Here is a 24,511-nt window from a genome sequence, read left to right on the forward strand (position 1 = left end):
ATTTTGAATTGTTAGCCCATGTTGCGTGTACCCAAGTTCTCTTCTTTTGCATTGTCTGCCCTTTCCTGTTAGCTCCATGGGCCACCTTGCTGGACAGGCTTTGTCCTTCTGTAGACCCTTCCAAATCTACTGAGTGACAGAAATCCCCAGGGCCTGAGACTTGGGATGACTGCTTGTTGTTTGCAGAAACCTTTTGCCCTGAGACCTGCCGAGCAACTTGCAGTGTTTGCATGAGTGAATGGAGGATAATGTAAATATGACCAAGCAAGTACTGTGTGCCCAGGTGTTAAATGCAAACTGCTCTTTGCTGTGCTAAAGTACTCTTGCCTCAACAGGGGAAGGACTTAAAGACCTGTTAATATTTCATGCTGTTACTGAGCAGTGGGCAAAATAGGTAAGACGCAAATTAATGCTTTCCTGTGGTGGTTTGGTGTCTTGCTGAACCACATCCCTCACTGGGCAGTGCCAGCTGGGCCTTGCTGACAGCTCAGCACAGCACATGGCAGCAGCTGGCAGGCGTGAGGCCATGCAGGCGCTGCTCACTTGTTAGAGCCAGCACAAAGGACAATGTGCTCTGCCCTGGCCACCTGTGAATGAGCTTCTGCTGCTCCACTGCTGTCTGGAGAAGGCCAGTTTCCATTTTGGAGTGCTGTTTTCTTCAAGTGCCTTGTGTGTATAGAGGGAGTGTGCAGGCTGCAACTGGCTCCAGTCTCTTTGCAATTCACAGCACTTCCAGCACCCCTGTGCTGTTTCCCCTTTGCTTTGTAATGCAAGCAGCTTTGCTTTGTAATGCCAGCAGCTTGTTTTCCTGGCTGATGTTGTTACCTCCTGCACTAATACCTGCAGCAGAAATGCAGAATTGGTTTGGGAATATGTTTTGGAGCTGAACTAGCCTTTTATGGTAAGTTGTACTTGCACTGAGAACTAAAGTTCTCCCTGCAGGTCTCTGCTGCCTGGTCTGGAGAGTCTCACACCAGCCTGCAGTCTCTCCCACAGCTCATGGTGTCCCAGGAGATCATGGGTGGGTCTGTGCTGTGTGTGGCACTGGGTGTCACACCTGCACAGCAGTGTGGCTCTGACCAAGGCAGTGGTGGAATCACCAGCTCTGCCCTGGATGTCCAGAGAACTGGGGCTCTGCTTCACACACAGGACTTGTCATTGCATGTCTGAGCTGCCATCTAGGCCATCTAGCTACTACAAAAAAGTGTTTTGCAGTCTTTTTTTGAGAAAGAGCAACATTTTTTACTCTGTTCCTGAAACCTGCAGCATCATGGGTGTGCAGTTTGAGGGGTGGGGGATGCCAGGATGTAAATCCCTAAGCCACTCTGGTGTGGCTGCTGTGGCTCTTCTAACTGTAGTTGGTGGCAGATGATGGAGGAGCTTCAGTCCCCTCGGCTTGGCAGAGCCAGCACTACACAAACAAGTCCTCTGCCCATCACCCACTGCAGATGTGGGGCTGTCAGAGTCAGGTGTCTGATCTTTACCCAACGTCTCAGGTCAGGGATCAGCGGGATGATGGCTTTTTGCACCAGGGAGTCTGCAGCAAGGGACTGCCATGTGGGGTCTTGCTGGTTTTCTGCTGTCACCGCCTGGACCAAAACTCCTCCCTGGTGTCTCAGGAGGCTGAACTCCCGCTCTCCTGCCGTTAGGGGCCGGCCTTGCCCAGGCAGAGGAGCAGCCCTGTTGCCCCCAGCAGCAGTGCTGGGTCCTGTTCCAGTTCAGGATCCCAGCAGAGGTGTGGGTCCCCGGGGACTCCCACCCCACCGCACCCCTGCAGAGTGGCTCACGAGCTGCTCTTGTCAGCTGCCCTGGCAAGGAGGTGGCCAAGAGGACCACAATGGAAAGTGTGGCTCTGGCCATGGCAGGGCAAGCAGCTGAGTCCAGGGCCTTTAAAGATGTTTCTACAAAAGTTAAGCAACTCTTTTCTAACTGCCCTGGGACGCTTGTTTTAAAGTAAGAATCAATCTTTCTTTTTTCCTCTCTGGTCACAGCTCCTTCCCATCTGTGAGGAGCTTCATGCCATTGCCAGGCCCCTGCAGGATCCTTTACCCAATTTGTCTGTGATGAGTGGTATTGTGCTGTCCCCCTTCCCTGTGTGGTGGTTCTAATCCAGCTTTTTTACTGAGTTTTTTCTTTTTTTTTCTGCAGAAATAAAAAAAATATTGGGGAAAAATACCCTGGGGCAGCTGGGAGAGAGGCAGGCATCGGATCTCCAATATACCTCAGAAAATCTCTCCAAGCTAAATGCCTGAGGTGCCCAAGACATCTTGAGACACAAAGAGAGGTCATGGTGAGGACAAGAGGAAAAGAAACCACTACTGAGTCAGAGGAACTCTGCCCCAGTGTTCTTTCTTGCTGTGGTTGTGGGAAAAGGGTCTGTCCCATGGGTGGTGTCAGGGCAAGAGGACTGCATGTGCTGGGTGGAGCAGGCTTGAGTTTACCCTTCTGGAAATGTCACCAGCCCTTCGTCACTTGGGAGCTGAGGCAAAGAAACAGAAACATCGTCCATGAGGGAAGGTCCTGCAGTCCAGCCAGGCTTTTTCTGCCTGCCCAGAGCAAAGGGAAGCTGGAAGCATTTACAGAGCCCCTTTGTTTTGGTCAGCATTGATAGACCAGTGCAGGCTCATCTGGGATTTCACAGGGTTTTCAGCAAGAGTGTGTCTGCTTGGAGCTTCTCAGAACTGGATGTGCTCAGGGCAGTGCAGGGGGATGCTCAGGAACCGCTGCTGTGTGCTCTCAGGGAAAAGGGATTTTCTTACTCTTGACACCACATCTTGGCCACTCAGTGTGCTCCTGAGCCCTCTCCTCATTGGGCAGCAAGGGAAGTGCGTGAGAAAAATGGAAACCAGCACTATTCTGCTTTGCCATGGAGAAAGGGAAAACCAAAAATGTAATAGTTTCAAATGCAGCCAGTTCTCATTTCTGGAAGGAGGCAGTGCAGATCCTGTGCTGCCCTGGCACCCACCTGGGGCTCCCTGGCACCTGCCTGCTCCTTTCTCTTCACAGTTGGGGCTTGGAGGATGTGATGGTGCCGTGGAGCCAGCCCAGCCCTGCTGCTCAGCCTTACTCTGTGCTGTTCCCAGGCACCTTCAGACAAGCTGCAACCCTTCCAGGATCTCCAAGCACCTCAATCAAACAAGTAATAAGCAGCAGAAGGTGCTTCTTTGGGGCTCTCTGGAGGAAGGTGAGAAGCTCTGGGGTGCTACCACAGTCTGCCATGCCATGTTTTGCCTGAAGCACTGTCTGGTGGAGCAGGGACAGTTCTCAGGGTCCATATCTCACTCTACTGCTGAGATATGGCATAGGGGTCCCCTTTTGTCACCACTGACAGCTTCCTTCTCTGGAACTGGGGCTTTGGGAGAGGTGCAGCCTCACAGATGGATTCAAACCCACCAATCTCCTCTTGTGATTGTGCTGCTGTTTCCTCCTGCATTTAGGCTTACAAGCCATGCCCAGTGGAATTGAAGCCAGCTGATGCACTCAGCAAAGCAGGAGAAAGGGACAGTCTGTGGCTCACTGCTGGTGGCCACCTATTGTAAATGCAAGCCAACCTGGTGAGGAGAAATTATGATGTCTGACTCTAGTTCAGAGGGCTGAATGATTTCTTTATTATAACTATGCTATAATACATTAATATACCCTTTAAAGGAGATGCTAAAACTACATACCTACTTTTTCTAACTACCCTAACTCATAACTTGTGACCCTCCTCTCGAGAGTCCAGACACAGGTGGATTGGATTGTCCATCAGACTCAATCAATCCTCACCAGAATCAAATCAAGCACTCACCCCAGGTAAACATTTATCCAAACACATTCCACATGGGAAAACAAGGAGCAGAAATAGAAATTGTTTTCTCTTTCTTTCCTCTGTGAAAAAATCCTGAGAGAGGAGAATGTGCCTGCCACAGCCACCACATTTCCTGGTGATCCCTGCCTGCTAGCTTTAGCACCATGAAACATGGACCAGTGAGATGGAAACCCATCCAGCAGGTTGAATATGTTTTCAGTGTTGTGTGTGGGGGGCTGACCCATTGCTCATGCTCTGCCATGGAAGAAAGAAATGGAAAACTCTGGTGTTTCAGTGCCTTGGTAATTCTCATCAAGCTCTGCTGCCTGGCACTGCCATCCCTCTGAATGAACTGCAGAGCTGGCACCTGACTTGGGTAGTGGAAAATGCACAGCTCATGAATGGGGTGAGGATGGGGCCTGGGGCCACCAGACCCTGCCTGGTTTGCCTGCAGCAGCAAAAAGAGCGTTTGCAGAGCTCCTGCTGATAAGAAGGGCTCGCATTCATTTCCAGAGGCCTGAGCATTTTGGTGAGTGGCAAGGCTCAGAAATCCAGATGCCAGACAATGGAAAGGCTGGAAACATAAAGGAAAGGAAATTCTTCTGCTGTATTGCCTTTCCTATGGCGATAAGATAACCTCAAGTGAAACAAAAGTCTCTGCTGCAGACGCTGGGGTGGGCACCTCGGCTGCTTTCGAAAGCTCAGGAGGATGTCCGTGTGAGCCGGGATCTCCCAAGCCGCCGGCCTGGCTGTCACAGGGGTGTGCAGCAGGCACATGGCGTTCTCAGAGCTTCTCAGTGAGCCTTGGACCAACAGCCTTGGCCTCGTCTGCTCCTGCTCCATCCCATGGGACCATCTGTGTCCTTCATTTACACTCCTCCAAGAGAAATCATAGAATAGTTTGGGTTGAAAAGGACCTTCAACAACCCTCTAGTCCAACACTCCTGCAAGGAACAGGGACATCTTCAACTAGATCAGGTTGTTCAGAGCTCCATCTAACCCTGCATTGAATGTTTCTTGAGATGAGGCAACTCCCACCTCTCTGAGCAACCTGTTCCAGTGTTTCCCCTCACTGTAAAGAATTTCTACCTTATACCTAACCTAAATTAATCCTCCTTCACCTTAAATCCATTACCCCTTGTCATATCACAACAGGCCTTACTAAAATGTTTGTCCTCATCTTTCAAGTACTGCAAGGCAAGTCTAAGGTCTGCCCCAAGCCTTCTTCTCTCCAGGCTGAACAGCCACAACTTTTTCAATATTTCCTTATAGGAGAGGTGCTCAGACTCTGATAGTCTTTATGGCCTCCCATGACTCCCACTGGTCTATGTCCTTCTTATGCTGGGGACCCCATGTCTGGGTGCAGTACTGCAGGTGGGTCTCACCAGAGCAGAGGGGCAGAATCTCCTCCCTCATTTGTTACCATGCTGTTTTGCACGCAGCCCAGGACACGTTTGGCTTTCTGAGCTGCCAGTGCCCATTGTTGGCTCATATCCAGCCTCCCATCCACCAGCACCCCCAAGTCCCTGGCAGGGCTGCTCTCAATCTGTTCTGGGTTGAAATCAGGGCTTGCCTCAACTCAGGTGCAGGACCTTGAACTTGCCTTTGTTCAACCTCATGAAGCTCCCATGGACCCAATTCTTGGGCTTGTACAGCTCCCTCTGGATGGCATCACATCCTTCAAGGGTGTCAGTTGCATCACGTAGCTTGGTGTCTTGCTTTAAATATTATTTTAAACATTTTGGAAGAGCTGAGAAAAATGAGGCGACAACATTTGCTAGTGATATGTTGGAAGCATTGCTGAGTGGCTGAGGGATAGAGTGACATGTTCTATATGTTAGAGGTTATGTTTCAGAGTGGAGGGGTCAGGGACAGTGATGTCCATGTGGGCAGGACTGGGAGCAGGATTAGGTGCTGCCAGAGAAGAGGCTGGTCATGGGAGCAGTGCTGAATGGGAGCTGGTTGGGAAAGGGCTGGAAGATGATCTGATGTGTGTACAGCACCAAGCACCCCCCAGTGCCCTGAGCTAAACAGGCCACAAGAAGAGACACAAGGGGGACAGGTGGCATCTCAGTAAGGGAAGAGGTGAGCCCCTGCAGCACTGTCCTGTCCCAAAGACGAGATGTGATGGGGTGGGTGCCATTGGGACAGAAGAGTAAAGGAAAGAGGAGTGCCTCTGCTGTGTCTCAGAGTAAGGGGACAGGGAAGTCTAAAATGAAGTTGGCTAGAGCCAAATTCAGATTACAGCCTGCAGGCTCAGAGCAGGCCCAGTTTAACTGCGGAAATCATTGTAGGCTATTTTGGGCAGCAAGACTGGGATGAATGATGAGAGGAGTTCAGGGAGGCAGGCCAGGGCTGGCTCTTTGGCTCAGGAAGGCCCCAGGCTGTGGCACTGGGAGCGGCAGGGTGGGCTGCAGGTCACCCTGTGCTGACCTGCTCTGCACTGCCCTGGAGGCGTGTCCCGAGAGCTGCCTTGGTGTTCCGTCATGGACAGCTGCACTTCAGAAAGCAGAGGGATGGGTGCTGTGCCCAGCAAGCAGTGCCTGCTCCCTTCTCATGGGGCTCCTGGGGTGGGAGCCACGAAGGTGCACACTGGTGTTTGGTCAGGGTGAGGGAAGGGACATTTCAGGGATCCGGCAAAGGGAGGAGCCATGCAGGAGGGGCTGGAGCACATCACACGTTCCTGTGGTTTGCAATTCTCCATCAGCTGTGCTTGTCCTCTACCCTGAGGTGCAGCAAGTGGACATCCATGGCCTCAGCCCTTTCAGATCTTGTATTCAGTCCACCTGGAGTTTTCCCATTTGGTTTCACTCAGACAACCCAGCTCTAGACAGCAGAGAGCTGAGCTGTAGGCAGAGGGAGACATGCAGCATCTCTGCTAGGATGGCTGTGACACTTGCAACACCTGTCAATCTCTCCCTTCATCCAGCCCTGGGAAGAAGGAGCCAGCAGCAGAGCAACAAAGAGCACAAAGCTCCAAAACACCAGGTAGGTGTTGTACAGCTGTGCAACATGGTTTGCTGTAACTTCTGCCTGCTCCCAGTAGCTCTCACTGGCTGCTTCTGCTGGGGTATTTGGGGAGATAGCACTGGCACCAGCACTTCTGTTGGAGATCACCCCACCAGCAACCACAGTTGTGCTTAGGGGGATGAAGAGCTTCCCAGTGCATTGCACAAGCAGTGAGGTTGGCTGCAGGTATCCATGGTCCCAGTGCTGTTCCCCTCTCAGGTAAGCTCAGCGGGTCAGGCAGGGGTCCCCTGTGGAACATCATTGCAGGGTCATGCTGGCTGTCCCACTAGCCATCAGTCACCCTGTGCTCTTCTCCTGCCCTGTAGCTCACAGCTCTCTGCTCTGCCTGGAAATGTGGGTTGTGGACCCATTGAACAGGCTTTTGGTCCTCATGACCCTGCTGGGGAGGGTCCCCAGATGGCCTTGCAGCAGCAAGGAGCAGAGAGGTCACAGAATGCCCTGCTCTCCTCCCCTGCCTGGGTGGTTTGCAGGCAGAGATGGGTTCATGGGTGGATCTTGGGCTTCCTGGTGAGATGACATAAGCTCTCCAGGTGATGAGCCTCTGCCCTGGGACTGGGAACAATGTGTCTCCTGTCAAAACCTGTATATCATGGGCCAAGCTGTCCCTGGGGTCAGGCTGAGCATCCCAGGGCAGGAGAGCCACGCTGGATCCCCTGTGTGGTGACAGCACTAGGCTGAGTGCCTGTGAGGTGCCCTGCTGTGCTCCACTGTTGGACAGGATCTGAGCAGCCATTGTGCAAAGCAAAACAAACCCTTCCTATCTGTCCCAGGCTCAGCGCTCAGCTCTGCTTCCAGCTGTGAGGCTGCAGAGCCAGCACAGCCCTGCCAGAGACTGCTGATAACCATCTCCCCTTGCAAAAGAGTTCAAGTCCCTGCTCCAGTCAGGCGATGTCACCTTATCAGCACTTGAAGGCTGCTGATAAAGGGATCAATCTAACTTCAGCCCATGCCCACCTGCAAACACAATGTACTGGGTGCAGCCAAGGTGAGGGTGGCCAGGGCCCACTGCTCTCTTGCCTTCGGGAGGGTCATAGCTGCCCAGACTCCTCAGGGCACAGCCAGGGCTGGGAACAATAGTGGCCCCCGGCGACCACAGGGTGGGCGATTACCGAGAACCATGTGCTCACCCCGGCCGCTGCAGAGGCAATTTGTCAAAGTCCCGTTTCTCTTTCCCTGATAAGATAGGGCTTGAGGAATACAATAATGCTTTTCTGAGACACAATCGTGGCTCTTCTAGCCGGCACACACGCAGGGGAAGCTAATTTTGGCCGTGCTGGGCTGGCAAGGGCCGAGACGAGGCTTCTGTCTGCCGGGGCTGCAGTCCAAGGGACAGGGCAACTCTCTAAGCGCCGAGGACTAGGACAGCCCTGGGGACAGCAGGGTCACTGTCCCTGTGGGCTGGCACACCCCCGGCTCTCTGGGGCACTCCTGCAAGCTTCAATAGCTGCAGAGGGAGCTGTTGCTGGTGGCTTCATGATAGGGAGCTGATATGATGTGGCCCAGTGCTGCAGCTCTGCCAACACCTACTAAGCCCTGTCAGAGTCTGGGGCAGCCGTGGGCAGCAGGGCTTCCCTTGCAGGCACCCAGCACATGTAGCTGCGCCCTCACACCCTCTTCCCTCTGCCCCATGCTTTGAACATTATCCCACCCTAAAGGCAGCACCAGGATGCCAGGCTGGTGTTCATTCCCTGGCCAAGGGAAGCTGCCCACTCCCAGCTGTCTGCTCCATGGCAAGCTGGCCGAGCAGGGGGGAAAAGTGTTCTTGGCTGCCTGTGGCAAACCAGTCCCTCCACAGGCTGCTCCTGTGCCACCACAGTCTCAAGGGGAAAGGAGTAAAAGGCACCATTGACAAAAGCAGACCTTACACAATTCCCAGCCTCCCTGGGAACCAGACCCTTTCAATAACATATACAGTATTTGTAGGTGGTGGATCTGGCTTTCCTCGGGAGGATAATGAGAAGCACACCCATCTGGCAGAGCTGACGTTTCCATTTTGGCATGTTGCTTGGGATGCACTTTCTGCACAGTTTGAAATCTGAGCATAATCCTATCTTCATGAACCACATTCACTAGTCTGATAATGTGACCCCACAAAAGGTCAATGGAAAAGTTAATATAATTTATTGGCTGATTTAAAAAAATCTAATCATCTCTTTTTCCTTTTTCCTGACCCCCCACCCGCACCCAGTGCCCTGCTGACATTTTCCAGTCGTTCCCAAAACAATGGCCAGGGTGGGAATGCTCTGAGCGGGTGCAGCTTTAGAGGAGGCTTTTCCTGAGGTGCTGCAGATGCATCTGCCTGCTCAGCCCCCCATCTCCAAGAGGTGTGTCAGAGGTGATGTGCTCAGCCAAAGTCACCAGCCTGGCCAGGGACAGGGCTGGCACCAGGTCAGGTTTGGGTAGATCTTGTAGTTTCAGTGGTTGCTGGGTATCCTCTGCTCTGTGGGGTGACTGGAGTTCAGGTCCTTTGGACAGTGAGGAGACACCTCTGTTGTTGATCATCTCTTGCCAGTTTTATAGCCGTGGAGAGTAGGGAAGGAGGATTTAGCCAGATTCCTGGGAGGCAGGCAGTCTTGGATGAAGCCATCAAAGGCCCCAAGAACCCTTTTTAGGGACACAGTGCCCTGGGAAGTGCTCTGCTGCTTCTGGAGAAGGCTGCAAGAAGCTGCAGTGCACACGGGTGAGTTCCTTTGCACAGCTGCGTGAAAGGGGACGTGCACTCATCTTCCTTGCACTGTCCTCCCTTTGGGTTTCCCAGCCACCAAGAGCACCCACAGCATGCTCAGCCCGGTGTGTCTGCAGAGCCCCAAGCACTGTTTGGAGAAATTAAGCAGCCAGGTGTTTGTCAGGGCATGACCTGTTCTGGGGAAGCAGACGAGCTTGCTTCTTAGGGTGGAGCTGCAAATGTAGTAATTACAAGCTGTAGAAGTAATTAGACCTTTCTCACTCTAAAACCTCAGGGATAGAGGAGAAAGGACCCCAGAGGGCAAGGAATGGTGGAAAGGATCCAGCAGTTTCTCTTTCACCATTAGCTGCTACTTTGAAGTCGTGGCTTTGGAGCTGCCACACTACAAAAATCATCTTCTGGCAAGAGCAGGGGAAGGAGAAAGCCCAGAGCTGTCCATTACTGTCAGGCTGCAGCCCTGCACGGTCTGTCAGGGTGCTGCCACCGCTGCACATGCAAACCCTGGCTCCTGTCAGCAGCTGTCCTTCCTGGCTTCTTCACAGCACTGCCCCAGGCCTGGTGCTTGCCGAGGAAAGACTGGAGAGATGGAGGGAACCTGAGCAGTATGGCTTGGAAAGCAGAGGGCAAAGGAAACACAGGTAACTTCTAAAGTCAATAGTTTCAGAAAAGCAAAATGATGTTCTAATGTGGTCTCACCTTGTGCTTTGTAAGGCTGGTTTGTGCACAGGGCTGGCCATAGCCTGGGGGCTCCCTGGTTGTGCAACTGCCTGCTGCCCACCCTGCCTGGCACTGTGGGTGCTGCTGCCCACCAGCAAACCCAGCCTCCCTGATGTGGGGAAACTGGGCTTCCTACTGTGAATGCTCCCCTGCCTTGCTTCTCAGTGTCTTGAAGGTGAGCCAACCTTCTCCAGCCCTTGCCTAAGATGTTCTTTGTCCATCAGCACATTTGGCTCCTCCTCTGCTCCAGCTGGTGCCGGGCCATGTGGGCAGGTAACGCCAGTCCTGATGGCAGCAATGCCGCCAGTCTGCAGGGCAGATGGGGAGCCACCGGGGCATCAGAGGGCATTGCAGAAGCACAGTGTCTCAGGTCATAATAAACTCATGGACTTTGCCCATTTAGTTGAAATAACAGAGATGAAAAAGTTATTGAGGATGACTGATGGTGGGTCAAATGACCAGACAGCATAACCTCTTCATTCTCTGAGGCGCCATGCCAGGGAGAAGAGCTGCACACAGGCTTTGGTTTCTGTCCTCTCTGAAAGCAGAGCCTTTGGAGAGCACAAAGCAGAAGAAAGGCTTCCCAGCCCTCTGCTTTGTTGTGACAGCACCGACTGCCAGTCTACCAAGTGCTTTCCCAGGAGGTGCTGTGAGAACAAGGTTGCAGAAATCACTTCAGCAATAATTGCTTCATCTGCCCTGGACCATGCTAAAATTGTGTTGTTTCCAGGTACAAGAGTTGCTCCTTAACCTGGAAGGATGGGGGCATCTTGGTTTGGTGTCTCCTCAGTCTGGAGTTTAGAGCACTTCAGCTCCTTACTGCCATCAGAGATACTGGGACAATGGCCTGTGTGGACCTCCAGTCTGGCCCAGAACAGCTGCAAGACCTGCTGCTTCTCTGCAAATGATGTTGAAGGACAGAAGATGAAATCAAGGGTTTCATATAATATAAAATCAAGTCCAGTTTTTGTTTTTGTTTTGTTGTTGTTGTTGTTGGTTTTGGTTTTTTTGGGTTTTTTTTCTGTTTAGTAGAGTAACTTTGGTGGAATAAATATGTCTTAGAAATTGGGAACTCAAACAAATAGTTCAAAGACATTTTTCCAGTGCTACACATCTAAAGCTGCTCATCACAGCATAGCTTTGTTGGGTGAAGTGTAACAGGGATCCAGTGTCCTCTTTTCCTGCCAATGGTATAAGAGCAAGGCACCAATTCGCAGATCTTGAAGAATGTGACAGTGGTATTTCAGCAGCTCTAATGCTCTGCAGCCTGTGAAGGCTGCACAGTAACTGAAAGGAAATGTCTTTGGTTTTATTCACTTGGCTTTATTCCTAATTCACTCTTTGATGCCATCAGCCTGGGATAATAAGTTTTCAGAGATATGCTTGAAATTAAGGAAATGAGTCTGATTAAGTCCTTTAAACATACTTTGAGAGAGAAATGTACAACAATAGAGATATTAAAGGTCCTATTTTCAGGCAATTCTAATGTGAAATCAAAACATTGAACTGTTAGATGGCAAGATACATTAGCATTGTGTGTGCATTCTTCAGCTGGAGAGGGTATCACCTTCTTCAGCTAGGAGGGTTGCCAGAGAGCTTGAATCTGTCCTCTGTGCTGGGTGGGCAGTACTCAGCAGATTCATTTCACAGGAAAATATTTGCAGCTCAATAATAAAAACACAGACACCTTGCCCTTTGCCTGTTGTATTTTGCTGGGTAGAAGCAATGGTTTCTCAAGAATCTCATGTTCAAGGTATGTATGTGGGGGTCTTTTAGCTCTATTTAGCTAGTTGCTTTATTTTTCTTAGCAGTCCTGGGGTAATTTAGCTGTAAGTAGGTTACCTAGTATGGGGTTTGTGCTGTCCATTGGTCAGGGTGGAACTCCCCCCCATTTACTGGAATATTTCCCAGCAGCTACCTGCAGTGTTGCAGGTACCTACTGGGTCCCCTTGGCAACTTTTTCCTGTGGCTGGGACAACTGCTTCCAAACTCAACCCTCTGTTGTTACGATCACCAGTGCTGATGTGGTGCCCCAGGATTTCAGCCCAGTCTGCAGGTTGGATGGGACAAACCCTGTGCAAGCCATCAGGAAACTGGTGTCCTTGGTGGAGACAATCCCTCAGGGAGCTTTTGTGTGTGTGCTGCACAGCAGCTTTATGAAATACTGTGGTGGAGGTGTGAAAGCATGTAACGGCACTCAGATCCCACTTTTCCTTAAGTATGACGTGAGCTAGGCAAAGGCTGGCAGTCCTACTGACTGAAAGACTTCTGCCTTTTTTAAAAATAGAAGGGAGAGGGAAAGGGACAAGTACCAACAAAAAGGATGCACCAAGTAGCTACACAGTGATTCTATTACAGCTTTGTGGCAGCAGGGAACCAGAAGAGGAGAGTGGAAGGTAAATTCTGTGGAGGGAATAGTCTTCAAAGGACCTGAGAAGTAATGTGGAGACAGGAGTGACCTCCTTTACTGCTTCCCATGGCATGGGGTTAGCGAGAGGAATAGGAAAGCACAGTATTATTTTTTTCATCTACTATAAAAAGTGACTTTTTAAGATCTTATTCAAGTAAATGGAGCAATTAATTTTCCTTTGCCTCTGACTGCTGTTGAAGACATGCAACTTATTAGATAGGCTGTTGTTTTAATGGAAACAGCAGCTAACTAGCCAGGCTATTTTAAACCATGAAGAACTGGATGTCTGGGAAATGGGGGAAAAAGGATTGGGCGGCACAAGAGAAAAGAATCTTCATCTGTGACAATCTTGGGCACTTTGTACAATTTCCTCTTAAAGCGGTTTCACAAGCTCATCTGGCAGAGAAGTGATAAATTGTTCAACAACTCAGGCTTGCCAAAGTAGTTTAAGGAGCTTTCAAAGGAAACTTTTAAAGACTTGTGGCTTTCCCCTGCATGTGAATCATCTTGAAGAGTGAAACTATAATTGCTAACCTCCATTTAATGAGTTACCATATACTTACCTGTGTTCATGAGCTCTGGCACTCAGTTCAAGAGTCATGTTCCCATGCAGATCCCATGCCTGTGTCCAAGAGCCCAGAGGGATGCCACTGCTGTTGCCAACCTACTGAACTTGAAAATCTAAGCTGGCAGAGCCTGCAGGCAACTGAGGTCAGAGAAAACACAAAGGTAGTAAGAGGAATGTCATGTCCACATACACAGCCAAGGCATGGACCTGTGTCCTTTCTCAGTCCCTTTTCTTATGAGCCTCTTTTTGTTTGCCTAAGGATATATGGGGATTAGAGAACATGGGCTATGGGGATTTTATCCCCTATGTAACACACTTGCCAGGAAAATCAAACAAGCAGGGCCAGAGGTGTCCCACAGGAGGCCCCACAGCTGTCCTCAGGGCGGGCTTGTTGGTACAGGGCTAGCAGAGGTGTGCTTGCAGCATCTGGGACCAGATGTGGCCAGCTGGCTGCTGGTGCACGGCAGAGGTGGGTCCCATAAACTCCTCTGAGCTAAGGCACATATTTATACAGCCCTACAGAAAAGGCAGGGTGGAACACGCTAATATATACACATTAAAGAGACTGAATAAATAAACAGTAGGTTCTGATTTATTTTCTCTGCTACTTGGATATCTTAGTTTTGGCACAAGATAGATTTCATACACAAATCTGATCCCCAGATAGGTTTTTGTCCTGCCTGATTTAGAAAACATGTGCAAAGGAGAAAAACTTCACAAATGTTCTTAAAACATAATGATATTTATGCTGTTTATTGCCAAAACACATAAAATCCTTGGCCCCTTTCAGCTAGGTAATATACAACAGGTAACAATGCTGATCTCTGCCCTGGAGGATTTACAGTTACAGATGAGAGATAACAGTGGGTACAGTCAGACTGGGAAAGCACATAAAATGTGATTAGTCAGTCTGAGACTCACTAAATGCTGTACACTTAATAAGCATTGTTTAGCTTATTTGTGCCTCACCTGGGAGAGAGCGCAGGGTTGGTGGGGCAAAACCAGACATGGAAAACAGCAAACGCCCTCGACACTGGGGAAAAGGTGATGGGAGGGAGCAATTGAGAAATGTCACGTGTGAGAAATGTTCTGGTCACAGAAAGATGTAAAGGACTTTTAAGTTTTATTATTGTGACTTGTACCCAGTTAAGGTTTCAGGTGGAATATAGGTAACTACACAATCAAAATCATAATGGGAAGCCCGTTAAGAAAGGCTGCAGGCCTTACCACTCCTCCTGTCCTCAAGCCCCAAACTGCTTACCTCCTCCCACTGAGCAAAGTCTGGAGGAACTACACTGTCTGTGAATGGCCATAACATTTCCAGAAGCACTGACAATGCTGGATTGTATTCTCTGGCTCATTTCCTCCTGCTAACCAATCCCTCTAGGGTGAACAGAATGGAGAAAATTGTTGTTTTTCTTGTAATTTCTCTTGTAATTTATTTTATTTTTTCTACCAGGTTAAACACCTGATGTTTTAAAAGCACTGAATGCTGTGATTTCTAGGTGTACACCTAGAAATAACTTGTGATGCCCTGTGAGCCGTCCCTTCCCTAGGGAAGCTGCAGCCAGGAATGCTGCAGGAGAGCTGAGGTTGCCAGGCACTTCCAGCAGTACAAACCAGAGTGATGCCAAGAGAGCTGGAAAGCAGGGACTTTGCCAACCACAAAATTAATCTCTGAGTTAATAAAAGCCTGCATGGTTTGAGGTTTGTGAAGCAATAAATGAGTTCAAATTTGCCAGTGACTGAAGAAGAAAAGCAATTAGGTGTTAAGGGAAACCTTCTAATGGGTATAAAGATAATACATTAGAATATACAATGTGTTGAAAAACATGATGAGAAATTAATCTTTAATTGAAAATTACTAAAGGAATTTTGACGAAGAACGTAGAAATATATATATATCAAAGCAAACCTTTTAACTCCTTATACTAAAAGGGAATGATAGAGTAAGAGCTTCTGTTTAACAGCACTAATAATTTAATAATATTTTTCCTCTGAGTCATATGATAGGCTCTTTTTACCACTCAGTACTTCATCCAAAAAAAAAAACCAAAACCAACTACTTGGCTTCTCATCATAGTAGTTTCTAAGTCTGTATGACCTAGAAAGCTGTTTTTTACTAATGTGTTTTACCTCTGTTTTTCCAACACCCAGGCAGAAGGGTACCCATTTTAATCTCCCCACATTCCTATGACTCTTCTGGGGACACTGCTAGCAAGTTTGCAAGGCTAAAAGAGGTTATGTGAAAAAGTGAGCCTGAGGAAATACCTCAGTGTGATCCAAATGGAACCTGGGAGAGTCCTCAATCAGTGTGTTGTTAGGTGACTCAAATGTGCACAATTTCAGTGGCTTCAAATGAGGCTTTTCTGGTTTTAAAACAAAACATCTTGCTCAAAAGGGAAGAATAGGCAATAATAAAGACATATATAAATGGGAATTTTGCAGACTGATAGCAATGGGTAGTTTGGCAGTTTGTAAAAGGGGTAACTAGCTAGGGAAATTCAATGAAAATATATTGGCCAGTACCACTGATCACCAGTGGCATTTCCTTGAGGCACAAATTAAATCTTAGTAGTGATTTAGGTTGGATATTGGACAATAAAATTTACAATTAATTGAAAAAAAAACCCTGAAATTATTAATTAATTTTTCTGTTCTTTGTTTAAAAAATTGTCACGTTAGTGTCACTGTATTGGAGGTATTTCACATGGCCTTTCACACGTAACCAGAGTGAATGAAAACCACTGCTTTATACCCATCTTTAAAACTGTCACGCAAAAGTATTTTAAGAATTGCCTGAGAACATCACCAAACTCTTAGTACTGATTTTTTTTACAGTAAATACTGTACCACTGAATTTCCAGAGAATCAGGGGAAGTAACTGTTGAGTCATTACATAAAACCCAGTAACTGGTGTGGCCCGGGTAAGCAGGGACAGAAGCTTGGCCAGGCTGACACCAGCTTTGACAAGAGCGGTGAGGTGTGCAGTCAACAGAGAATCAAACGGTGACAGCAGAGTTAGCACATTAACAGAAAATAGATGGTTTTAGGGTTTTTTCGGGTAGAGGAAGGCGTCCATCTGATTTGAGTCAGAGCAGCTCAGTGTTATGTGTGGGTGGCAGTTTTCTCATTTTGTTTTCCTCTCATTCCCTTAAACAGTGGTCACATAAGTAAATCAACTCACCAGGCCAACAAAAAACTATGTCTTTTCTTTCTACCACTGTCAGAATTTCCTGCTGGATTCCCATGCTGGGCTGACTCACCCCAGAGCTGTGGGGTCACTGGAGCTGTCACAGGAAGCCCAGAGTGGTGCTGGGGTGATGTGCTGTTCTGCCAGATGGATGTAACCCCTGTTCAATCACTGCTGGGGTTACATGCAATGAGATGTAACAGTCAATGGCTGCCTTCATCTGCAATGGAGAACTACTGGAAAAAGTAGTATCTGAAAATAAATATAGATCCTATTGTGGCTTACAAATCCTCCAAATGGTTTGCAGTGCTCTTCAAAATTGAGCAGACAGTTGACAGAAGCAGGGATGGGTTATTAAAAGCAGGTGTAGACAGGACAATAGGAAACATCTCTTGTCACTTCTGTCAGGCTGAGAGGAAGAGCTGAGTGACCCACTGTGGGGCTGGGGTTGTGTCCAGCACCTGGGCTGGGGTCTTTGATGGAGCCCTCAGCAGAGCCCCAGGGCACTCGTGCCTTACAGGGATTGCCCTGAGGTGATCCCCAGCCTCTCTCACCTCTGCCTAACTTACCCAGTGGTCACACTGAGATGTGCAGGGCGGCTCATCTGGCGCCTCGCTTGCCTGGCAATGTTCACCAGGGCTGGGAGCCAAATCCCCCACAAAGCTCTTGGTCCAGTGTTGTTCCCCATCCTGTGACAATGAAGGACTGGAGGTAACACTGGACCTGACTCCACAGAGATGTCTGCTGTAGCTTTTAGGGGCTACACCCAGCCTCCAGTGCCTGCAGGACACCCCACGGCCAGCACACAAGGCCTGGGGACCCTGGCTCCCACCCTGAGGTGGGGTCCTGCAGCCCAACACCCACTGCCAGCCCTGTCCCAAGGGGACGCCTTGTCCTGCCCCGCAGAGCCCCGTGTAGCCATGTCCCCACACAGCCATGTACCCCATATCCATGTCCCCCACATCCATGTCCCGCCACAGACAATGCCCCATATCCACCTCCCGACATCCACGTCCTCCACAGCCATGTCCCCCACATCCATATCCCCACATCCACATCCCCATATCTATATCCCCATATCCATGTCCCCCCATCCATATCCCCACATCCATATCCCCACATCCATGTCCCCCATCCATGTCCCCACATCCGTGTTCCCCATCCATATCCCCACAGCCGTGGCCCTGCAGCCATGTCCCCCATCCATATCCCCACAGCCATGTCTCACAGCCATGTCCACTATCCATATCCCCTTATCCATGTCCCCCATCCATATCCCCACATCCATGTCCTCAGATCCATATCCCCACATCCATATCCCCCCATCCATATCCCCCCATCCATGTCCCCCATCCATGTCCCCCATCTGTATCCCCCCATCCATATCCCCCCATCCATGTTCCCCATCCATATCCCCATATCCATATCCCTCCATCCATGTCCCCCATCCATGTCTCACAGCCATGTCCACTATCCATATCCCCCCATCCATGTTCCCCATCCATATCCCTCCATCCATGTCCCCCATCCATGTCCCCATATCCATATCCCTCCATCCATGTCCACTATCCATATCCCCCCATCCATGTCCCCCCATCCATATCACCCATCCATATCCCCACAGCCATGTCTCACAGCCATGTCCACTATCCATATCCCTCCATCCATGTCCCCCATCCATATCCCCATATCCATATCCCTCCATCCATGTCCCCCATCCATGTCTCACAGCCATGTCCACTATCCATGTCCCCCCATCCATGTCCCCCAGCCATGTCCACTATCCATGTCCCCCCATCCATGTCCCCCATCCATGTCCCCCATCCATGTCCCCCATCCATATCCCCCCATCCATATCCCCATATCCATATCCCCCCATCCATGTCCCCCCCACCCCCCGTCTCCCCAGGTGCCGCCCCGCCCCTCCCCCGAGGCCCCGCCCCTCCGGCCCCGCCCCCGGCCCCGCGCGACCCCCGCTCTTCCGGCGCGGGGCGGGGCGGGCGCGTGCCGCGCCTCCGTCACTTCCGCGGCCGCCCCGCCCCGCCCCGCCCAGCGCGGCCGGCGCGTGCAGCCGGTTGGCGGCCGACCCGCTCGCGCCTCGCGAGGCAGCCGCGCGCGGCGGGCGGGGTGGGGGGGGAGCGCCGGTCCCGCGCCGGTCCCGCGCCCGCCCCGCCGGCGATGGGGCTGCGCTGAGGCCGCCGGTGAGTGGGGCCGCGGGCACGGCACGGCACGGCCCGGCAGGTGAGGGAGGGTCCGCGGGCCTCCAGCGGCGCCCGCGGTCTCCGCCGCGCCGGGCGCGGCACGGCCGCCCGCAGCGCCCTCCAGCCGTGCCGGCCGCTCCTCCGGCCGCGGCAGCCCCCGCGGGGCGGCCCGGCCCGGCGCGGGCGCTCTGGCGGGGCCGGTGCCGCGGAGCGGGTCCGGGGCCGGGCGCGCGGCCGGGAGCGCGGGCGTGCGGCGGCCGCCGGTGTCCGGACACGTGCGGCGCCGGCCCGCGGGCCCGGCCGCCCCCCGCCCGCCCAGGGCCACCCCGGGCTGGCGGGGCAGCTCGGGCGGCTCTCCCGTGCGGCTCCCTCCGTCCTCCGAGCCCGGCCCCAGTTCTGCCCGCGGTCCCGGTTACCGAACAGCGCGCGTTCCGCCGCCTGGGCACACGTCAGCGTGCTCTGCAGTGGCGGGGTCGGTGGGGAATGCTGGTGATCGTGTACCGAGGAGAAACTTTGGCAGTCCAGGCTGAGGACTCCGTGCGGCTCATCCCTTTTTCAGCACATGAGTCAGTGCGTTCTCCTGCTGACAAAGGCTGTGGAGCACTTTTCCAGCAGCTGAGCTGCTGAGCCGGGGATCTCGCTCTGCGAGCGCCTCTGACAGCCACTGCGTCATCCCTAAGAGGAGGCCCGCTATGCCTGTTCAGGGATAAACAGCTACTAGGTGAATTAAACACTGAGACCCTTGGCAGAATTGATACCGAAGGTGAAGATTAACTTGCGTATCTACAGTATTGGCTCTTAAAGCTTGCTGCTACCGTCAGTGCTCTGGCTTGCCTGCTGGGATTAGCGTATCCCTGCAGGTGCTGTAGTTGGAAGAGACTTTTGGAGTCTTCAGGAAGCTGAGGTAGCATAGCCTCCAGCAGTGGGAGATGGTTTACTCTAAACTGTTTTAACGTGAGTGCTGATAGTTGTCTGGCCACGCTGGCTGACTGCTTCCTTCTCTGAGCTTGCTGAGTTAAAATTCGTTAATGTGTTTTCTTTGCAGTATGCACTCACTGCAATTGTATGGTGTTTTCTTAGCAAGGGCAATCAAGATTATGTTTCATTTAGCCTATTCATTACGCTGACTTTTTTTTTTTGTTGTTCTTGTAGGTGACTCAGCTGTTGTATGTATGAGATTTGTCCACACACTGGCTCTTCAGACAGGTTAGCAATATTTTTCAGCCATCAGTCCATCATGTTTGAAAGAATTGCTACTTTTGCCTTTTCTTAAAATTTTGTACAATGTTGTCACATCCTTTAGAATATTGATTTTCTTGATCTTGTGAGAAACAGCTTTTTTGACATTATTTAAAATTTATGGTGTAGTGTGGTCCTCATAAACTTAATGTTCCTGTATCAGTGTCATGAGTGACAGCAGTTTATCTTTATTACACATATACTGAGGAAATGTTTGTCTTGGTGTTTGGCATGACACTGACGGCTATGTACTGCTGCTTTTGTTAGCTGCTTTTTACTTGTTGGCTCATTACAAGTACAGTTTCACAAAGTTTAAAGAAAATATGCTGTGTAAACTTTGAACTGTACAATTGACTTGGAAATTGATTAGTACTGATCTAACCCTTCTAAGAAGTGTATGATTAGCATGACTTAGTGGAACAAAAATGTCATCTATTGTTGGTGTAGTCACGTGTGGGAAAGAACTGTGGCTTCTGGCTACATTGAGTGTTCCAGTGTGAGCACCTAGGCCAGCTGTGAAAAACTGATGTGCTCTAAGGTTATCAGTTTTTAAAGTGCTTTAAAAATGAGTAAGAGAGATCTTTTTGTTAACTGGTTTTGGCTAAGGCTTACTGTCGGTGACACAAGGAGGTGTAAGCAGTGAAAGGGGTCTGAGCAGTTCTGCAGACTCCAGCAGAGCTGCTGGACAGCAGCTGCTGCCTTCCCAAATACCTCCCAGGAGCAGTGGGGCTGTTCCAAGCTCTGCTTGGTGTCTTCCTGTAGTGCTGTCTAGACTTTGAGCATGTTTTGCTCTCCCCACTTAAATTTTTTGTTTGTTGTTTTCTAGGATCAGGCATCTGTTCCTGTATTTATTTTTCATTTCTTCCTAGTCTGTGGAGGACACCTCATGGCATTGGTAGGCACTAATTCATCCCTAACCTGGAGAGAGGGGGGTGAAAGGTCCCAGCTGCCTGGTCAGGAAGCTCACAGTGCCTGCAAGGGAGCGTGGGGGCTGCCTAGCAGGAAGGGAAGTTGCATCATGATGCCTGAGTGATTGAGAAACTTTGTGATTCAGTCCTCTTCTGCTTCTGTGCCATGTGACAGGCATGGCGCATCAGACAAACTATTTTGCTAATAAATGATTTAAAAAGAAGGAAATTAATTTATGTGTTGACATGGAACCCTCAGATTATATTTTATCATTTGCCTTGAGGAGGTACTGTCCTACTGTTTTCTGTGTGGAGTATAAAACAGCTGCCAAGATGTTGATTTTCTGTGGGATGAAGATAAATTCCATTTATTCTGTGGAAGTGAAATACCTTTATATTGTTAAACCCAGGTGCAAGTTGAGTGTCCAGGTCATAGAGGAAATCAGTAGTAGAACTGGGAACTGACTGGAAGGGTCAGGTTTTCATCAAGCATTTTGATCATTGCATCCTTGTTCCTTTTTCTGGAAACCTTCACATAGTGTTTGCTTTATTTCTGTAAACAAATGAAATCTGCAGCAGGGGATTACTTTGACTTAGCTTGTCCAGGGTCTGTTGTAGAAATTATTACTTCTGTTGTGGTAAATGTCTCTATTGAGTGCTGTGCTCAAGCATCTTCAACTGCAGACCAGGGAGTATGGTTGTAACACCTTCCTTATTTATTGTCTGTGTGGTAGACAGATGATGGATACCAGCATCATAAAGTCACTCCAGGACAGAGCCTGATGGTAGCTGGCATGGAGAGAAGATGTGTAATTCTTTATTGCCTTGTGAAACAAAGTCCTTTAGTTATATCTTCTAAAACTCTTATCAATGTAATGTGAACATAGGTGGTTCTTCCATTTGTGTTCAGGCTCATCTTTTCAATGTGCAAGAATTGCCTTGGAGAACAGAGCTTGTATTTAAGTTCAGGTTTTTTTTGGGCAGGAATTATTGGTCTCCACAGCATGACATCTGCTATGGTCAAACCTGCTTTGGGTCTGGAGTCATGTTGTTATACAGATAAATAGTTTTTGTGGACTTGCAGTGGTGAAAAACCTCCCAGCATTCTGACTGGTGCTTGGATATGGTTATGATTAGCATGAGAAAGTGCATACAAGAGAAATCCTAGTTCAAAAATCCTAATTTCACAATTAAACATTGAAAAAAATGTTTTAAATAACAGTAATGCTAAAGTGTTGCCCTTTCACTCTTACACAATGAGCTAAAAATAGTTTTCATTCATAAAAAAGCTGCTTCCTTTGTTAAATAATCTGCATAGCAGAGAACAAAAGTTCATTTTATAGTAAACTGTGGCTGTATTATAGCTTCAAGTCTGACACCTTTATTCCTGATTGAAATAAGACTGTAAACTTTAATTTTTAGTAGCTGAAAAGCAGGCTTGAATAAAAAAGGATGGGTGATTTACAATTTCTGTTCAGGAGCTATGGATGTGATCTGCACAAAAAGCTGAAGTTCTCTGTTTTGCTGCCCCTTTTCTAAAATGTTTAATTTCTTCATGCAGTGTTGTGGGGGGTTGGGATTGGGAAGGGGTCTCCGTGGCTGTGGAATCTTGCTGATTCCTCTGAAGTGGTGCAGCGTCAATCAGTTTCATAATCCTATCAAACTTAGTAGAATTAGCTGCATTTGCATTCATTCTGTGTTTTCATTTTTTCATTGTGTGGTTTTCATTTGAACAAATTTAGCCCTTTTTTTTATGGTTCTGCTTTATTAGAATTGTGACATTACATTGTTCATCTTAAAACGGCCCTTTGGATGTGGTAGTAGAACTGGTAGCAAGTCCGTTACTTTTTAGTTGGATTGGGATTTTTTATGTGGTATTTAAGACTAAAAGATCATCCTTCAAAATCAAAATACACAACTCTTTTTTTTTGACCTTTAGCAAAGTTATATGACAGTGATATTTTCAGTTTAGAGGGTATATGCAGTAACAAAAATGGCAGCTCCTTCAGATTTTATTCTAGCTAGAAGATGTCAAAATGAAAGGTGATAAATGGCAATGGCTGAACATTGTAATGAGAAGGCTTTTGAGAAACAGTAGTAAGAGCAGCTTAACTGACTTGGGATGCAAGAAGAAAATCTATGTAGAATGTGAAATTGAGTCACATTGTGAATAACATGTGAGAAAGACTAGTAGAGGCAGATATCACCAAGGCTGCAGTGCAAATGGAATGGCAAGTAGCAAGAGACATAAAAGTCAGCTACCTGCAAAAGCAGTAGGAAGATTGGGAAATGTAGTAGGGAAGCAGTAGATTGGGAAGTAGTAGGAAGATTGGGAAGTGCCTCACTTGATTTGGTGGGGAGCGCATGTGTCTGCAGGAGATGCAGAACATTTGAAGGGCTCAGTGCCTGTTCTGCTTGTCTTTCACATAGCGTCATGCAGGTGCTTAATTTTAGGGATATTTTTGACAAGGTAGTATTTTACACTACAGTGTACTTCTGCTAGATGTTTCTGTGCCAGCTGCCCCTGATAAGTTTCACTGTACAATTCTCAAAACAGCTAAAAAATATTACCTAGAGCTACTCAGAAGTACTAGAAGATGACAAAGGATGAGTCTTCAGACAGCTACAAAGGAGAAGAGCCAAGAAAGACAAGTGACAGTCTGACAGTTCAGTTTGTCCCAGTTTTTTCTATCAGTTGAGATTAATAAGCAAACATTCTATTTTCAAGTACTTGGAAGATACAGAACCATGAACTGATTTGTGGGAAAAGTAATTGTGTCTGAAATCTTGATACCTTTTTACTGCAGAGCAGAAGGCTCAGTAGCTATAGCAGAAGCCATGGAGGTTTAGTCTCCTGAATTGATTGATTTAGAAAGGTTTTCCTCATTTTAATGGCCTCATAAGTAAATGGAGGTATGACCTGGGAGTAGATGATCCTATCTGGAGAGCTGTAATTAACAATTCGGTGTTAAAATGAGAAGTTGTGTTGAAGGATTCTGTCCTGGGTCCTGGCCTTTAATGAAAATATTAGTCAGCTGGCTGATTAAATTCTCAGGGACTGTTTTGGAGGACATGATGGGAGTTCAAAATAACCTGAAAAAATAGCTCAACATTCAGTAGGGTCAAATGCAGGTACTGCACTTAGGCAGGAAGTGCAGCTGTTGAAATGCAGGGTGAAGATTAACTGGTTAGCTACTAGAAAAAGGACCTGGGGGTGTACTGGATCACAAGTTGAACATGAGTCAGTGTCATGCTGTTTTGCAGAAAAGGCAAATATCTTACTGGGATGTTTAAACAGCAGTATTGTCTGAGAGATGTAAAGTTTAAATCCATTGGCTTTATTTGCTGTTGATGTACAGCCTGTGCAGACAGCATCTGTTTTGGGTGCCAAGATTCAAGAAGAATTTGGACCACTTGGAAGGAGTTCAGAGTAGAGAAATGAGAGTAATCAGAGTTCGAGGAAACAACTTCATAAATGTGGAAGAAAATCCAAGTTATTTTGGCAAGAGATGAGGAGTTTAGTGGGAATGTAAGAGATTTCAAGTATTTAAAAGATTTGTAAGAAGGAGATGCTATTTTCGGTGGCCATGATGGGCAGTTTGAAGTGGGATTAACTTTCATCACAGAAAACGCCTATTAAGTTTTTAACATTTCTCAGAGTTAACATAGAACTTTAAGAAGTCTTTACTTGTGGCCATGAAGAACAAGTTTGAGTGTTTAGAAAGAATGGAATATGGTTTAGGTTGGAGAACAGACTAAACTCACTATT

General features: G+C 48.7%; 1 protein-coding gene and 1 long non-coding RNA gene across 9 annotated transcripts in view; one reads left to right on the forward strand and one right to left on the reverse strand.

Moving 5' to 3' along the window:
• Positions 1 to 7,879: 7,879 nt before the first annotated feature.
• Positions 7,880 to 17,755, reverse strand: LOC146766646 (uncharacterized). Its single transcript, XR_014957387.1, has 3 exons — positions 16,964 to 17,755; positions 13,197 to 16,646; positions 7,880 to 11,121 (listed from the first exon to the last, which is right to left on the reverse strand). It is a non-coding gene; the product is annotated as an uncharacterized LOC146766646 (long non-coding RNA).
• Positions 17,756 to 18,494: 739 nt separating this feature from the next.
• ATP13A3 (ATPase 13A3) overlaps positions 18,495 to 24,511 on the forward strand; it is a 56,714-nt gene continuing 50,697 nt past the window's right edge. For 2 of the 8 annotated variants that reach the window (XM_021536864.3, XM_085587760.1), the window contains exons 1-2: positions 18,495 to 18,595; positions 19,748 to 19,801. In XM_021536864.3, the coding sequence (XP_021392539.2) occupies positions 19,764 to 19,801 (38 nt within the window). In that variant the 5' untranslated portion in view covers positions 18,495 to 18,595; positions 19,748 to 19,763. Of the gene's footprint in view, positions 18,636 to 18,925; positions 19,359 to 19,747; positions 19,802 to 20,660; positions 20,730 to 24,511 lie in introns of those variants that run through there. The other 6 variants (XM_021536867.3, XM_021536868.4, XM_021536865.3 and 3 more) reach the window with 6 other exon arrangements.

Source organism: Lonchura striata, chromosome 9 (assembly GCF_050655825.1).
Source record: "Lonchura striata isolate lonStrDom1 chromosome 9, ASM5065582v1, whole genome shotgun sequence".
NCBI classification, from domain to species: Eukaryota; Metazoa; Chordata; class Aves; order Passeriformes; family Estrildidae; genus Lonchura; species Lonchura striata.